This window comes from Anopheles cruzii, chromosome 2 (genome assembly GCF_943734635.1).
Source record: "Anopheles cruzii chromosome 2, idAnoCruzAS_RS32_06, whole genome shotgun sequence".
NCBI classification, from domain to species: domain Eukaryota; kingdom Metazoa; phylum Arthropoda; class Insecta; order Diptera; family Culicidae; genus Anopheles; species Anopheles cruzii.
In genome coordinates this window covers 34,521,609-34,538,931 of record NC_069144.1, presented here as the reverse complement: position 1 = coordinate 34,538,931, position 17,323 = coordinate 34,521,609, and the positions used below count along the sequence as shown (strand labels likewise).

The following is a 17,323-nucleotide window of genomic DNA, read 5'->3' as shown; positions in this document are numbered from 1 at the left end:
TGGCGAGTTAGAGCTATAAACAGAGAAGGTACATTTTATAAATAAATTCCTTTTTGGGAATAAATTCAAGGTGTTATGGGTAAATTTCACGATAAACATGGACACGCACTGCGTGATCTAACATTGATTAAAAGTCTATAGACTCCGTAAAGTTTCGTGGGGTTACGTTTTTCCTCACAAGCCACCATTCTGAGCCGCCAGCAGCTGACTTTGACATCCAACCACCAAATCAGATTCCAGTGCCGCGCGTCGAGAGCCTCACTTCCGCCATCTGCCCCAGAAGCGGATCCCGATCGCTGGCCCAAAGTTTAGGCTCCCAATCACTCTGCCCTGAGTGCCCTGGAGCGCGGCGAAAAGTTGACGGCAGCGCTGCGGCTTCGGGCGCAAAGTGTGAACCGCCGGCAGCAGCGAGGCGCGTGCACTTCATGCAAATTACTGATCGATCAGCTCAATTGATTCAATTAAATTTTCACCACTATTGAGCCGCGGTTCGTTTTCTTTTTTCTTTGGCTCCGCTCGAGCGTAAGAAACGAGTCGCGTATCGGCTTCCGGTTCCAGAGCGCCAGGCTGCGCCATTTGCGGCCGGCTGTCAACGCGAACGCTCTGGCTTCCGCCTTCGACTTGATCGGCTAAACGCGTCGGCACCGTCGGTTTTTTGGGGCTGGGAGAGCAATTTAAAAAATTATAAACCAACTTGAATGGTGAACCCGGTGAACCGAAGCGGCGGTGCCTGCGGCTTGAGTGACGGAAACCGATGACCGGAACCGTGTAGGTACGCGACCGCTTGGCAAACATCGCCCGTCCTTTGGCCGGTGTCGATAAGTTTCACTCGAGAGCGCCTCCGTGAACGAAGCATAAATCTAATTTTTTTTTCCCCAGCCCCAGCCGAATGGAACGAACAAATCGGAATCGGAATTATGCCATGAACTCTCGGCCATGCTGTGCCGCTGCCGTTAGTGATGGTTTTCGGTCTGTTTTTCCGCACGTTGAAGGTTTTTTTTTTCGTTCTCGCCAATGCATAGTTTGCTCAACATGAGCGTTTCATTTTTATGTTTTCAACTTTAGCTGTTTGTGAAATAAATGAATGTAAAATTAAAAGCTCATTTTCCGGCGGGTGACAAAAAAAATGATGTGAAAAAATGATTTCATCTGAACAGAAATAAGTGAGCTCCGTGGTAGCATGAAGCGAATAGGAGGAAGCTTCAATCGCGGACAGCAGCGAACAGAGAGAAGCACGGAAGGATGCCATTACATTTCGGGAGATCATAAAAAAGTTTATCAAATGCTCACGCTTCAAGGCGATCGCAGAAGTTTTCTCTTGCAACACAGACACAATCACCAGCTACTTGCGAAACGGAATTGTTATTAAATGGGCTGCTTTAAAGACGCGAAAACGAAGCGCGTTCCTCGATTGCCCAGGTTTGGCGGGACCTTGGATTGGAGCGTTTCAAAAATGGCCCAAAACTAATTGTTGAACTTTTAATCGCTTTTATTTTTGCAATTAACGTCTTGCGAGAGCGCCTTCCATCCCGTGTGCGCCGTATTTATGTTTCCTTCTACGCGCACGCCGATGCCCGAAACTAGGACCGCGCGGAGAACCCCCGGGGGGGATGCTGCGTCCTCTCGGGCGATAAAGGCCGCCGGCGATGGTCTTTGAAGTGGCATACTTTATGTTCGTGTCGCACAACATCCATCCACCGGCACTGCCGGTGGCCCTCGTTTTGCTAGAATTTGCGTTTATTGGATTGTTTGGCAGCGCCGTCCGGGACTCCTCGGGAGCCTTGCAGCATCGGGGGCATCTGCCGGCAAAAGTTTCTGCCGCAATCCGAGTGCATCACCTTTGCGCGATCGTAGGCGAACCCATCCATCTTTCGCAGCCCAGTTCGAAAGTGCAGTTCGAATTTTCAAATGGTTCGCAAAACTTCCTCGTCGTCTGTGGCGGTCTGTGGACGTCGATCAACGGGACGCAGAAAATAAATCACCCGCACCCGCAAGCACTCGATCCCAGCGGCACGGCAGTGTCCACCTAGCTACCACGTGGCGCAACGTGGCCATTTTTTTGTTTGGTGTTTGGTCGAAAATCGAATCACTGCCCGAGCCTTTGTCAAATTGAAATCGAACCCAATCGAGGTGTGCCACTCAAGCTAAATTCGATCGATTTCTTTCGCCTTCGACTCTGGTCGGAGCTTGCAGTCTGCTCTAAATCTTACATCTTTGGCCAGCAGCGTGGCTTCGTTCCACTTAGATCTGTACCGGGAAACCTTCTGATCTTCCTCAATGGATGCTACACTAACTTTGACAGAGGTATGCAGGTTGATACGATTTATAGTGACTTCAAAGCAGCATTTGACAGAGTTCCACATCAGTTTTTGAGCTCAAAAACTGGGCGAATTTAGCGTTTTCCCTTTACTTATAAGTTGGTGTCATTCGTGTTAGGGTCAATCATACCTTGTCCTCTGCGTTCTCAAATGTGTCGGGCGTTTCCCAAGGAAGCAACTTGGAGTAACTTTTGTTTTTCCTGTCCATCAATGATCTGACTCTTCGGCTTCCTTCTGAGAATCATTCGCTTTATGATGACGATCTCATGTTGATTTTACCTGTACGAATCCCGTCTGATTACCTTGCGTACATTGTTTGTATGCCGTTAACAATATGTTTCTTAAAGAGTAACTTTTTTTGTGAGCCCTTGCCAACGATCCATTGTTGCGGACTCCTTCTGAGTCGGGGCTCTTTGATACTTCTGACCTCCCTGCCAGAGGAAGTCTTTCGGAAAGGCCAGGGATTGAATCGCCCTGCGAGACAAATCTGGTATTTAGGTTTTAAATTTTTAATTAGCTTTAAAATTTAATGAAAGTAGTTGTAGAAAGAGATGAATGTTAAGCTATTGCAGCTCAAAGTCTCTATAATCATAAAGGAACATAAACAAACAAATATGTTTCTTAATGTCTGTAAATGCAATTTAATATCATTTTCAATTAAGAAGGCCCCAGTTTTTTCTCATACCTTGTGCATCATTTCTTGTGTTTTTCCACGAGTTTACGTGATCCGTGGCTTAGGTGTGACCTTGGATGTAAAGCTCAAACTTATTACGCACTATGAGGACATGATCGAGCGTGCGTAAGGAATGCTATGTTTTGTTATCCATGTAGCGACCTCGTCGTAGCAATACCTTTGCGAAAAAGTACGCGTATTCGAATTCGAGCAGTCGAGTAGCATCGTCGAGCAGTGTTTACACAAAATCGTCAAGTATTCAAGTTATGGCAAGTTCTCCAAGTCCACGCTTGCCTCACCAGTTACAACGAAACCAATAGCAACGATGACGAACACTTGCTGATAACGGCAATACAGCAAGCGTCCAGTCCTCTGAGTCAACGCGATCGGGTACACCACACATCTCCATCAGGTACCAACATGCATCAGGCTCCAGCATAATATCGGCAATCACCAACATCAGGTACATAAGAAGATAATCATCGTCACGATAAACGTCAGGAACCACGTTAGAGCAACAACAACATGAATCACAACAGATAAGAGAAACCGTCAGATAAAAACAGGAATATTAGAGATGAAGTAGAAAATTATATAAGAACAAAGCAATAGAAAATACACCAGTCTTGTCCTAACAGCCGAACCGTGCGTTTCGATCAGCGTTTCACATCGAAAGAAACATAACTTTCATTGACAAAGTTTTCTCCGCACAATCGGAGATTACTCAAGTTAGTTCATGTGTGACTCTCAACGCATTCAGAAGTACTAAACGATATCTCCCGATCATAAAAATAAAAATTAAGAAATATACTAGATTTTTACATTGGTGACCCCGACGTGATCGGGAGGGTGAAAAAGTGTAAAAAAATACTGTGAACCAGCGTGTCGTCAAAAAACAAAAAAACATGCCAAAAAAATTGGGTACGTCAAAAAACCCACGCCGCACGAGCGCCATTTTGTACTAGACTTCTACATCCACATGAGTTCTGAGCTCCGAGATGTTATGTCCCTAAAAGCTATGTACTGTACCCCTGTCCGCTCGATCCTTGAGTATATTTGTGTTGTATGGCATCCGCAGTATCAACGTTGGATTGATCGAATGGAGGCCATAGAACGCAAGTTCACTAGGATCGCTGATCGTAGGCTTGGTTGATCGATTACCACATTATAAAATCGCTACCTTATACTTTTGCTACGATCATTCCACCATTGTATACGGTCGACTAAAGTCGTTTTCGCATTTAATATCCACTCCATGCTCCGTTTAACTTTTCGGCTCCGAGCCGATGTTTGAAACGACGACCTGACCTGGAACTCAGAATTGCTACGCGGTCATCTCTCTCAGTGAACATAATGTCTCGTCATAATGATAACAATTATTGGTCACTTCGTGACTTTAAAAAGTCGCTTAATCAGTGTTGTGATGTTTTTTGCTGCCTTCGTAGTAACTGTTCAGTTCTTGTTACTGTTTTATTCATGTAGCTCTTAGTATACCGGTTACCAGCTTCTGCGTTCGTTTCACCAGATGTGATTAGTTGCGCTACTAGTCCTAAGTTAGTCCTGTACGTTGTTTATCAGGCCCTACGTGGGCCCTTTGTCTGTGTTTAGTAATAAACAAATAAATCAACCATGGATTCCTGTTAACCAAAATGGCCGCCCAGCGCCCGCTGAGACACTGAAGGGCGTGGATCTACCTGCCAGGATCATCGGCGGGTGTGTCAATCAGCGGGGGTTTGGTGGTTTGTTGATACGCCAATAGCCGACCCCACACCGTACTGGCCCCCCCACTTGGGGCGAGGTCGACGCCGCAAACCACGGCGGGTGGGAAATGATCCATCATTAATCATGTGCAGTTCGCTCGCTATCGGCGTGGCGCACGTGTTGTGCAGCAGATTGTGACCGCTCACAACAACCGCTCAATCGCTGTGACGACACACAATGAAGCCGAGATGACCATCCTGGAGGGGTTGCTGCCCCGCTTGCTGGCGCTCTATGCAACTAATTAAATATCATCAATCTAAATTAGGATCTGCTAAGCTTATTTTTCGGGCGACCTTCTTGGGGTCGCGCAGCTGATTAAAGGTGCTACTACTACGTGGCCAGGCTACGCTGTGGTCCGAAGGGAAGCTTTCATCCGTGGCTCGCTCGGGCTGGCGACAAGTCGACCGGGTCGGACAACCGGTTTCAGACCATCGCTGCCAGATGTTTTCCTCGCGCTTTGCGATGCTCTCTACCTGCTGACTGGAGCTATCTCCGCAGTGGACCACACAAAGGCTCCGCGGGTTCGTGCATGAGTTGCGAATATTCCCGGCCGGTGAATCGTGCGGCGAGGTCTCTGCCGAGGAATATTTCATGAGCCGTGCGTTGCGTGCCGTGCCCGTCGGATGTCAGTCTGCGCAACAAATCACCTTCAATTAGGGTAACGCCACGCTCTGGACCACGCAGCGTCCGCTCACCAAAGCTTCTAATCGAATACGGGGTCCGCCGGTCGCCGCAGCCATCCTGGGGGTCGTATCCGGGCCCGGCCCGGGCCGGAGTCCATTTCGGTTGATATCACCCAAATTGGATTCCCACCGTTCGCCACCGGGGGGGTGCCACTCATGCCGGGGCCGGGGCCACTGCACTGCGAAAGCCGTGGCCGAGACAGAGCATTATTAATTAAGCGAAAAACGGGTCACCGATCCCGGGGCGACTCCTGCGCGCCTATGGCGACACTTTGTCACGTAAGTCTTGGCAAACACTCTGCCAGTCCAGCGACCGGGAGCCGATTTCGGGAAAATGGGAACAGTGCAAGGGCCTGCGTTTTCCTGCGGCCAACCTCACGCTGTGCGGTTTTTCCATCGCTCCGATACGGGCTTTTTTCGCAATCAAATAAATTATGAATTTTGATTGGAGTCCTCGCCGTCGGTGGCACCGGTCTGTGTGTGTGTGTGTGTGTGTGGGATGCTGTGTGGTACAGCAGTGACAAGCTGTTAAAGATTTCGCAAAATTACTACTGCAAATACTTCGTGCAATCGTTTCGAAAGTGATTACGACTTTTGATGAGGGTTTCGGTTAACGATTTGATGACGGTGTACGCTGTGAGCTTCGAATGGTCCTTTTTGCCCAGTCTCTTACGATCCGATGGCATGGGCGCCATTTGACTATTGGCGTTTTAACGAGACCAAACTTTGTTTTGCAATTGCACACGATGCTTCCGGGCCGGGCCACATAACACTGTGGCCAAAAAGTGAGTGGTAGTCTTGATTTTAAACTTGTTTGTGATTCCGATAGGAACAAATGTTTTACTTGCCCTTTAGCATCACTGTCACCAACAGCTGTGTCAAATTATACATCAAAATACTAATTGGTTTTCGCGATTCGGGAATGCTTTTGTAAACAGTTAAAAGTGAAGTTCAAAAACGAAGTGAAAAGTTAGACGTCAAGCGAAATGAAAGAATTGCTGCTCCAAATTCGTCGATTGACAGTCCGAGATCTAGCTGACCTTGTTGGAATATCGAAAGAATCGGTGGAACCTATTCTAAATTACGAATGAATGACTAGAACTGAATTACTATAAGCGTAGATAAGCGATATATTGATTGGTGCCAAAATCGTGACGTTTTTGCATCACACTTTCGTGATCATTTTCGTGATCACTCCGCAAAGTCGACGTGACAAGAATTCACCTGACTTAGCACCACGTGACTATCGACTAAGAGGCCGTGGACACCGCTTTCAATCTCTAGAAGAGATACAGGGTGAATATAAAAAAATGCATCAAACTTCAGACTGCTGTCATTTCTAAACCTCTCGTCCGACAGCTGTCAGATTTATGCCAGTGACAGTTCATTATATTGTTTATAAGCGTGCAAAAGCATTTCGGTGGGAATTTTACAGAAAAAAAGTTATTCGTGATGGAATTCAACCGTAACAATATGATTTCATTATATTTGGCTGGAAAACCACAAGTGGCTATCTTTAGAGCCCTCCAGCATTTAAATGTTAATAAACCTTTTGTGTCTCGTACCATCGCTCGTTACAGTGATACTGGTAGCGTAGCCTGACGTCAAGGAAGTGGACGAAAAAAAACAGCAACATCACCCGAAATGGTTCGAAAAGTGAAGAAGCGACTTCATCGAAATTCGTGTCGCAGTGGCCGAGAAATGGCTCGTGCGCTGAACATATCGCAGTATGCCATTGGGCAAATATTGCAAAATGAGCTTGGACTAAAGCCTTTGAAGTTCCAAAAAGTGCAAGTTCTTACCGATGCACAAAAAAAAGGTTAGGCTCGAAAGAACAAAAGACTTGCTTCGCTTGGCCGCAAGTGGTGAACTGGCGAATTTGGTTTTCTCCGATGAGAAACCATTCGTTATCCAGCAGTTTCTAAACAAATAAAATGATCGTGTTTACCGGCCGGCCGGCCGGCCTCAAGCGCCGGCCATGGTGATGGTATGGGCCTCCATAACAGCCGATGGTCGCTCTCTGCTCGTATTAATCGACCGTGGCGTCAAAATAAATGCCGAATATTATCGCAAATATTCTGAAGAGTGTATTGGAGCCTAGGACACGCAAACATTTCGGTCGCAGACCTTGGACATTCCAACAGGACTCAGTACCATCGCACTCAGCACGCGCCACCCAAGAATGGTTAAAAAATGAGGTTCCTCGCTTCATTTCTGCCACACAATGGCCACCAAAATCTCCGGATGACAAACCGTTGGTCTATTGTGCCTGGAGTATTTTAGAAAGCAAGGTTTGAACTAAAAAATACCAAACTTTCGATCACCTCAAGCAAACGCTTCGCCGAGAATGGGACAAAATACCGCAGAGCCACTTGAGGGCAGCGTGTAACGGTTTCATTGGCCGTTTGAAGGCCTTAATTCGTGCCAAAGGTGGCCAATTCGAACAAACCTAATTTGTTCTAAAATTTTATGAAATTTCCGACATTTTTTGCTTTCATTCAATAAAATTGAATCAAAAATAAAAAAAATATGGCGTTTTACTTTGTTGCATTTTTTTATATTCACCCTGTACAGGGTGGCCCAGCCCGAATTCTTTTTTCCATTTGGGTATAAAATAAAAACGGCTAAATGCTTTTCGATGCTTGAACTTTTATTTGAAAGGTTGATTCTTAAATTTTTATTTATGTAAAACAATTTTGGTCAAATGTCTACCACAATTGGTCGCCACGGTCGACCTATTTGTGAGTACTTTTTTGATTGTTTGTGGTCCTATTTCGGCAATAGCATTTTGATTTTGGGTATTGAGGTTGTCAATAGTTGCTGGTTTGTTCACATAACATAAATATCGATTTTGGCTGACGCTGTATGGCACGTAGCGCCGTCCTGTTGAAACCAAACGCCGTCCAAGTTCTCAGCTTCAATTTCAGATGTAGAAACAGAAACAAAGAACGCATTGAAGGCCATCGTGGGGAGACTACTTTGAGGGAGATGAAATGAGTTTAGAAGAATAATTTAATTTTTGAGTTACAAGCAAGTTCCCGTTATTTTTGGCCTCAGTAGTAGATATGTCAGACGGAAGCTTGGGTGCCGTTGGTCGGTTTCTCGGGTCGCACCATCGCAGCAATAAAACGCGTAAACTTTACAGACCGCGGGTTTCGGGTGTCTTAATTAGCCCTGCCCTAAAACCTTGCCCATTCGTAGGCGGAGTCGCAGTTCAGTCTCCTGCTTCGTGAAAGCGCGTTGTCAAGGACGATTTGAAGACGACCAAACAAATGACCAATCGGGCTGACGGTTCGCAAGTACGCCAAACCGTACAACAGGCTTTTTTGTCCCATTGTGGACCAGCTCCACTGCCAGATGGTGCTGTGTGGTAGTAGTTGTACAACTATTAGTTATTCAAATTGCTGTTTATCGTGTCCCTAAGCTCCCCCTGTCTCTCTGTCTCTAAGCATTTCAATGAAACGTTTATCACGTTAATCCAACCTGCAAACAGCCCCACGCGTTCGGAGCTGGCCAGATGCAGCAACGCTTTCTGTTCCAGCGAGGCGATTGCGATGCTAATGATAATGGTTTTCGGTGCTGAACCCTTGCCCGGCTCTGGCGGGGCGATTACGGCAGGATCGGAAAATTGTAAGGAAAAATTTAAGCACCCGAAGGGCCAAAGCTCAAACCAATTGCGGTGTTCACTGCTGTACGGAGGATAATTTGGGAATGTACAAACACAAGCCACCGACGGGCGCTGGTGGTTGGAAACAGAGACATTATGCTTTAACATCTGCAACCAAAAAAAAAATGCAATGTCCTATAACACCATCTTCCGTATGTTAGCAGGATGTGCTAATGAAACGCGAAAATTTGAACTCCCAGGTTTCGAGTAGCGGAGTGCTTCAAAATTCCATTTCTCCGTATGTGTGACACCGTAATCCATAATTCAGCAGCCAATAAAAGATTCGGATTCGGTTTTCGTTAAGTGCCGCCAATGGTGCCATCGACGGAGCGCGCCAAGAAAGGACAGGGAAGGCCGGCCCTCCGTCCTTATTGATCGGTTTTTGGTTGAAAGCAAAGGGACGCGCGCCCCGGTTTTGGCAAGCGATACATACATTAATTAAATTCTTCGCACGAAGCAAGGTAATCGAGTAGCATTAGCGCTTAATGGTGGCTTAATTGTGAAATTATTATTCGACGCCAGCGCACCAGCCGGAGCAGCAGCAGCAGATCCCTGCTTAAATTTTCATCACCAGAAGCGGTTTTTTGGTTTTAGAACCACTCGGAGGCTGACGCAAGCCACACGGCGCTAGGCGCTGTGACGTTGCCCAGGAACGGACGCAGGTTGGTTGGCTTCCCATTCTTTGGGTGGCCTCGGTCGGAGTACTGCGGCAGGGGGGGGGGGGGGGGCTTCTCGGGCCGGTTCCGCGTGTTCATTGCCGCCAAAGCGAGTCCCCGGAAGGTTGTTGCAAAATTCATCATTCATCGCGTCGGGGTTACGGGGTTTCCATCGGTCCCCCGCGGATCGGGTGGATGCTTCGTCATGGATAGGACACGGATAAAATTTTAATTAATTTTTATCCGTCCTATGAATACCTCATTCTCACGCCGAGAGCCGTCGGGAGTTGGAGATTTTTTTTCCCTTTCCGACTCTTGAACGGTTTCTTGAAGCACGAAACGCGGTCTTGGCGACTCCTACGGCTCGAACATTCCAAGGAGCGGAGACGACCGTTTTGTGGTCGCTTGATGAACTGTTTATACGAATATACAGTCGGGTTAGGTGCGAATAAAGTGCCCAGCTCAGTGCCCAGTGCGTAGAGTCGATCTTTAAACGGGGCCGAATGCTACGCACCGTTTAAGTTGGGCAAATGTTGAAGAGCGCCGCGAACGAAGCGAACCGGTTAGTTTCGCTCGAAGCTGCAAATGATTAAATGAGTGTGCTTAGCATACTTGAAAGCTAATCAGTTATCCAAACAGGACCATCTTATCAGCGGGCTCTGCAGGAGGCGAGTTTGTTTATGTTGAGCACCTTCCGGCGCGCCCATTCATCAATGGCCCTGTTTTGCGCACACTTTTACATGAGCGCAAATGTGATTGACTCAAGGAAGCGGAAGCAGTGGAACGCGACCGCAATAACGGTTTCAGCGCCCGAGAGCCCGTGCTGTCATTGAATTTTCCGTTTTGCTCATTATCAAATTATTATTTATTGCGCTCGAAACATCGTTTCGCTGTTAATTGTGTTTGAGTCACATGTACCTTAATTAAGGAAACGTGCTCGAACGGGTCGTTCCTATCGCACTAAGGCTGAGAAGATGATTCAAGGTAGCTTATGCTTTGTAGTAGTTCATTTTAAACGAGACCCGATCGAAAAGTATATCAGGGGTTTGTTTTTCAAAAACTATTGATTAGAAAAAGAATTGGGGAAGAAACATTGAAAATATGCCAAATTACGTGTTAACATTCTAACAATCTGATGCGTCGGTCATAAGAAAAAATGGAATCATCTGAAAATCTAAAGTTTTGTTCCTAAAAAAGCGTTTTTGCGCTGAGCACTTCTTCATTACTTCGATCTGAAAAAAATACAGAAATTCATCGTTTTTTACTAGACGTTTATGGTGAACATGCTTTTGCTGAGAGAACGTGTCAGATCTGGTTTTTGCATCGAATCGTCGCTGGTGATGAAAAGGGAAGTTATTACAAGAATCCTTAACGCAAAAAGCCCTGGATACAGCCTGGTGAACCAGGTCCATCGCAACCAAAGCGAAATATTCACTGCGCAAAGGTTATGCTGTGCATATGGTGGGATACGACAGGTGTGGTGTACTATGAGCTTTTAAAACCAAATGAAATTATTGATGGACAATCCCATCGACAACAATTAATGCGTTTGAAGCAAGCTTTGACCATCAAACGACCAGAATGGAATAAAAGGCATGATAACCTGATTTTGCATTTTGCAAAGGAACTATTTACAGCAGTGTAAACAATTGTGTACGAAAGGTTAAATATCGTGCCGAGTTATTTCGGACTGAGTTTAATCTCAAGCTGTCTTCGTTCGTGTCCATTCGATTCAATGGGCACACGGCAAAGGGGATCCACAGCTTTCAGGCAGATTAAGCAGAATCCATGGCCAGCAGTTGTTTCCACTGCGTAGATTTCCGATTGAATCGCCCGAAATTGCCCAATGCTTCCGGTGAACGGTTTCTTTGTTGTGCCTCTGGACCGCAACCGGTGGTTTTGTGGCGCGGAGGAAAAATCACAAAGTTGTCCCGTTCATTAGGCCGCGGTCATAATACGAAACAGTTGCGGTCAACGAAAATGGCGGCTCCATCATTCCGTGCTCGTGAAATTTATCCTCGAAGGGCACTTAGGGTCCCGCTTCTTGGCGGAAGAGCCCAGCAACGCTTCGTTAGTCACGCGATGGGCATTAAACGGGCCTCATCTCGCCTCTGTGACAGCAATCATGCTGCTTGGCGAAGGTGAGCTCGGCTGGTGTGGCTTAAGCCTGGTTCGCAAAACAATTGGGCTCACAAAAACCACCGGGACAGCCGGGATTGTAGTCGTGGAAGAATCGTTCATTGGCCGGAAATTGTTTTCTGAGCGACCCTGCTTCGCTGCCACCGCCTCGAGCGTGGCTGAGTGTTGTGTGGTTTTTTTGTGCGCTCCGCCGTCATCCGTCGTCGTCGTCGGAAGGGTCCGGGAAATTAGCGGGCGTTAGCGAAAGTCATTTTCCCCGGCGTGACCCAAAGCTGTTCGCCTTTCCGGCGCCGGGTGAGCGCAGTAAGCAGATTGGATGGGAAATAAGCTCGCTGATGAATGAAATCAAAGATGTTGCAATGCCCCCGCCAAACGCAGGGCAAGGTGGACAAGATCTTCTTCGGTTCCGTCGTACGTTCACTCGCATTACCATCCACGGATTCGGTGCCAAACGGTGGGCCTGTTTGTTGCCTCCGTTCGCTGTAATTGCCTCACAGGAGCAACAATTTTCCTCCCAATTAAACCCCAAACCCGTGCTATGGCAAGGAAATTCCATCGCACGCAAATCGTTTCACCGTTCCTAGAACCATTCGCGTATTTTAAACTGTGCGATTTTCTGCTTTTCCATTTCAGGTGCAATATTCGAGCAAGGCACGGACGAGATACAGTCGGCGTTCAAGTTCGCGATGCTTAACCATAACCTCAACGTCACAGCGCGACGATTCGAGCTCCAGGCGTACGTCGACGTCATTAACACGGCGGATGCTTTCAAACTATCTAGACTGAGTAAGTACCGTGCATTGCGGGTGCAGCTGGTGGTGCTTATGTTGGGCTGAAAACAGGATCAATTACCAAACAAGTGCGCTGCCTTATTAGGTGCAGTCTCGCAATCAAAATCGTTTGAGTTCATTAGATCCGCTCATCAGGCTCAGATGCGTCGTCATACTTCCAGCAATTAATGGAGAAGCGAGATTACGAAGAGCGCCACTCTGGAAGCCTTTGGCTAAACCGAACAAAGGCAGCCATTCATTAGGCAAACTAATGAAAAGCCGATAAAATTAAGTGTCACTGAGTGTTCTTCAATGCAGTGCTTCAAGAAATTCCGGTCCTGACTTAGGCTGGAAGTTAAGGTTTCTTCCCTCCGATCTTCCCTGAACTCAAAACATAACCGTAATTGATGGGACCAACACCACAAAAATGGTGCAAAAGTAGGTTTGGTATGCACTTATAGCATGACGATGTTTCAAACAATCAAAACGATTGATCAATAGAAAAAACAATGCGTTGTTTTGTGTTAATACCAAATATTGTGTCTGAGATTATGGAGCCGCTGGCGGGAATTCTTTTGGGTCATATTATACAGATTAAGACTATCTGATCTTCATTTGGTTTTAAAAAGTCATTTGGTTTTGTTGTCAGTCTTTTGAAGCCGAAACCAAATATCCAAAACAATAAACCAAATTTAGATACTGTAAAAAACGGGAAATTCCTTTGATTCTGTATTGTTTGAACACTTGAACAAAATGGACACCGGGACGGAAAACGTAAGACATAAGCACGTGGGCATAACAGTACAGAAGGACAGAAGACTTAAGACATCTGATTTGGTCGACTTCCGATGATGAAGTGCATTTTATACCGTTTCCGTTGCCAAATGTCAATGTCATATTTGACAGCAGGGTTCGATCTTAGGATACGTAAACACATATTTGACAGCAGGGCTCGAACTTAGGGTACGTAAACACTGTGCCGCGCTACAGGTGGTCTACAGTACATCCTGACAGGTTGGCCCTTTTCAAAACTCGTCGGTAATTATTCACAGCTCGATCTCTCGCAATGAATTTTGGTAGTAAACATACGTTTGTTAGAATCAGGCGAATTCAGCCGAATTTTAATTCAAGCTTCAAGTGCCATCTGTCTTCTTCGACTGTTCAAAAAGTGCGGATGCTCGCGACTCTTTCAAATATTCGCTGTACGGTTTGATCGATGATCGATTGGACGTCCAATTTCAGGAACTCTGTAGGAGGATAATACCGCGAAAGGCAACGTTGGCCATATAAAAAATATGAAAGAAGCAACATCTTGGTAGTTGGTCTATTCCATGTCACGCAGGACACGTGGCAATCCTGGTATCGTAAGAACCTATATATTGATAGGTATCTGCTCGTGCCCTTGGTCTTGCAACCATTCAAATATTTGCATTTGAAGTGGAAATGATACGCCGAATTGGGGAATGGTTCACCGAATGCAAACAGAACGTAGAATGAAGCCTTTTTCCGAGCGCTGTGAACGGAAACGAAAATTATTCTTTACCCCACACGCATGACAAGCGAGTCATTGCTTATTCCAAAACAACACCTCACGCGGCCGGTCCCCGGTCCTGCGTGTGCGGGAAAATCAACAGTACTAATTTCGTTTGGAGTGCTGTCTCCGAAGCATATACTCAGCGCTCAGTGCCACCTTGTGTTCCGCCTTCCAATCGTCTTGGTGGCAGCGCTCGAGCCGAGTTGGAAATTTCGCGGAACAGCCAATAACGGCGCGTTTGACTACAGGGACCAAGACCAGGGAAGGGAAGGGTGTTCACCGCACGGACCTGTGAGGGTCGCAGCGAGGGCCGCGAATGTCGAGCTCACTTCAACGTACGAGAGCGTGTCACATGAAAGGCATCGCTTCCAATTACAGGCTATTTCGCTCAGTTCGCACCGATCTCGGCACGGAAGAATGTTCCGCGGTGGCTGGGTGAGCATGACCGGGTCCTTTTTTGCTTATTATACAACAAAAAAGGTACATTTTATGCGCTCCATGCGCTGTAAGTCGACGGCTGCCGACAAACCCAAAAGCAAAGTACACTAAATAATCGAAAGAAAGAGTAGAGCACAGGCGTTCATTATTTTGGGTGGCACACGCCGGAAAAGTCTAGCTTGCCGATAATAAGTGTGGCACGAAACAGAACAGCAGAAAAGGCCATCAAAGTTCCACAAGCACACACACACACACACGGGGGGCTGGCCACCTTCCACAGTAGGGAATTTGTATGGGAAAGGCGGACATATTTGTTTTTAGGAAGAATCCATGGACTTTTTTCAACGTTTTTGTTTTCTTTGCATGTGTTTTGATTAAATTCAACTTTTTATGTGTAATGCACGCGTTCATGTAGATTAAATAAGTTTTTTCGTTATTTTAAGGTTTTTAAACGCCCGAACTATGCAATTTGAATGACACTAAAATCTTTTAATGCACAATCTAAACGCCTGGGTTATGCAATCTGTATTGCATCAAAATGTTTCAATGCATAATCCTTTGCAAATGCGTGAATGTTCTGCAACCAGACACCAGGCGCCTCCATTTGTACCAAGTTTGTATCATCATTTTTTTTTCTTAAAATAGGAATTTGCGAACCTTTCGGTCGGAATCTGCAAATAAAATTTACAGGACATGTTGAAAATGGTCTAAACTTTAATTGTAATGTCTCGTTTAGGATCTACAACGCTGTACATTTTTTTGCTGCATTACCAAAGTTGAAAAACTGTATTTTTTCCTAGTTTTTTTTATACAAATTCAAAAAAAAAAATGTACCAGCAATGCAAAACGTAAACGTTTGATTATTTCATATGAAAGATGGATTCATTACCTTTCGAATGATGTATAATATAGGTATATTACCGTTGCAAAACTGTGCTAACGATCGCGTTAAAGTAGCTGATAAAAGTTGATTTTAAAGAGCCATTTTTATCACTTTTTCGACTTTGGCAAATGATTTCTCGGAATCTGCGCAACATGGAAGGCTAAAAATTCGGATTTGTCAAGGATATCTTATCTATTTTAAGGCAATATAACTAAAACCCTCAGTTTTTGAATTGACTTATGACCGCCTTTTCCCCATAGTGCCCTCTGCTGCTGGGATGGGGATTCCGCCGCGAAAGGGAAAACCACACACCGAGCAGCAGCATGATGTGGCGAGCGTTTGTGTGCGTGGCGTAGTGAAGTTGAAGAAATAAATTGAATTTTTCAGTTCAGTGTCCTTCGGCGTGTACCGTAGGACCGTTGGAACGCGCTCGTCTTGCGTCCGTTGGAGAAACCGAACTCCGAACGAAGACAGTGAGCGTTGGCGCGAAAATATTAAACACAACGGTGCGGAACTGCGCAAATTAAACACTGAGCGCCCTTGTTTTTGCATTAATTGAATAACGAGATGAGCAAATGAACGAGCGCCAAGCCAAGTATTAAAGCGGCACAGCTTCAGTGTCCATTGGTCCACTCGCCGGGAATTCGGGGAATCAATTTGTGCTGCTGCTGCTCGGGAAAGAAAAACGTAGTTTAGAAGATTGACTCGCAAAGTAAACGCGCCTTTCTTTGGACGTGGAGCCTCCGGCACCGCGTTGGCGTCGGCGGGAGAGAGTACCTAACGTGGCGATGAAGTGCCTACCGGCGGCCCCATTTCGGCGATGGGTTCGTTTTTCCGGCCGAGCCGAGCCTCGCCGACGGAAGCCGCCGGCGATGATCCCACTAATCAGGCAGCCAATTTACAGTGTCTCGTAACGGTGGCGAGAATTCGATGAAATCGACCCAATCGACGCTGGATGGAGCCCGAGGGTCATATAATTTCGATTCCATTAGCGGCGCGTTACGCGGTGCCTTAGCCGAACCGAGCCGACGATGTGGACCTTCGTCAAACATCGGTGTGCCGGCGCACGATAATGGGATTACTGCTTCCGGAACTTCCGCCGACTTCGAAGACTAGAGACCGGTGTGTGCGACTCCCATTCCCGAGCCACCACCATATTGCGCCACCTACGGTCGGGCGAGAGGATCGGAGACGATAAGGATCTGGGCGCATCTGTGCCGATAAGTTCGGTGACTCCGAATCGGCGTCGGCTCGGAGCTGATTGCCTATCGGCGTTTGATGGCGTTATTACAATATTTGTTGGCGGCAGCAGCAACCCGGGGCGGGGCGTAGGTTTATGTTTGAAGCATAATTCAATTTGTCACCGAAAATCACCTGCCGGTGCACCGTGCCGAGGGTCGGCACGGTTCAGCCATCGGCCAGTCGGCAGGAATCGCTAACTTTTTTCTCGTTGCTTCATCGATACCGTTTACTTTCGCTTTCCTCTACGCTAACTCTACCGCTCTTCTTGTTGTCTGTCGCCCTGTCGTTCGCAGTTTGCAACCAATTTTCGCGCGGCGTGTTCGCGATGCTCGGCGCGGTGTCGCCGGATTCCTTCGACACGCTGCATTCGTACAGCAACACCTTCCAGATGCCGTTCGTGACGCCCTGGTTCCCGGAGAAGGTGCTGACGCCGTCGTCCGGCTTTCTCGACTTCGCCATCAGCATGCGGCCCGACTACTACCAGGCAATCATCGATACGGTGCGCTACTATGGCTGGGATCGGATCATCTACATGTACGACTCACACGACGGTAAGTTG

General features: G+C 46.7%; 1 protein-coding gene across 1 annotated transcript in view; it reads left to right on the top strand.

The window, feature by feature from the left end:
- LOC128278931 (glutamate receptor 1) overlaps positions 1–17,323 on the top strand; it is a 77,850-nt gene that overhangs the window by 11,729 nt on the left and 48,798 nt on the right. The window contains exons 2-3 of the mRNA XM_053017654.1: positions 12,531–12,683; positions 17,058–17,315. Of these exons, the coding sequence (XP_052873614.1) occupies positions 12,531–12,683; positions 17,058–17,315 (411 nt within the window). The remainder of the gene's footprint in view (positions 1–12,530; positions 12,684–17,057; positions 17,316–17,323) is intronic.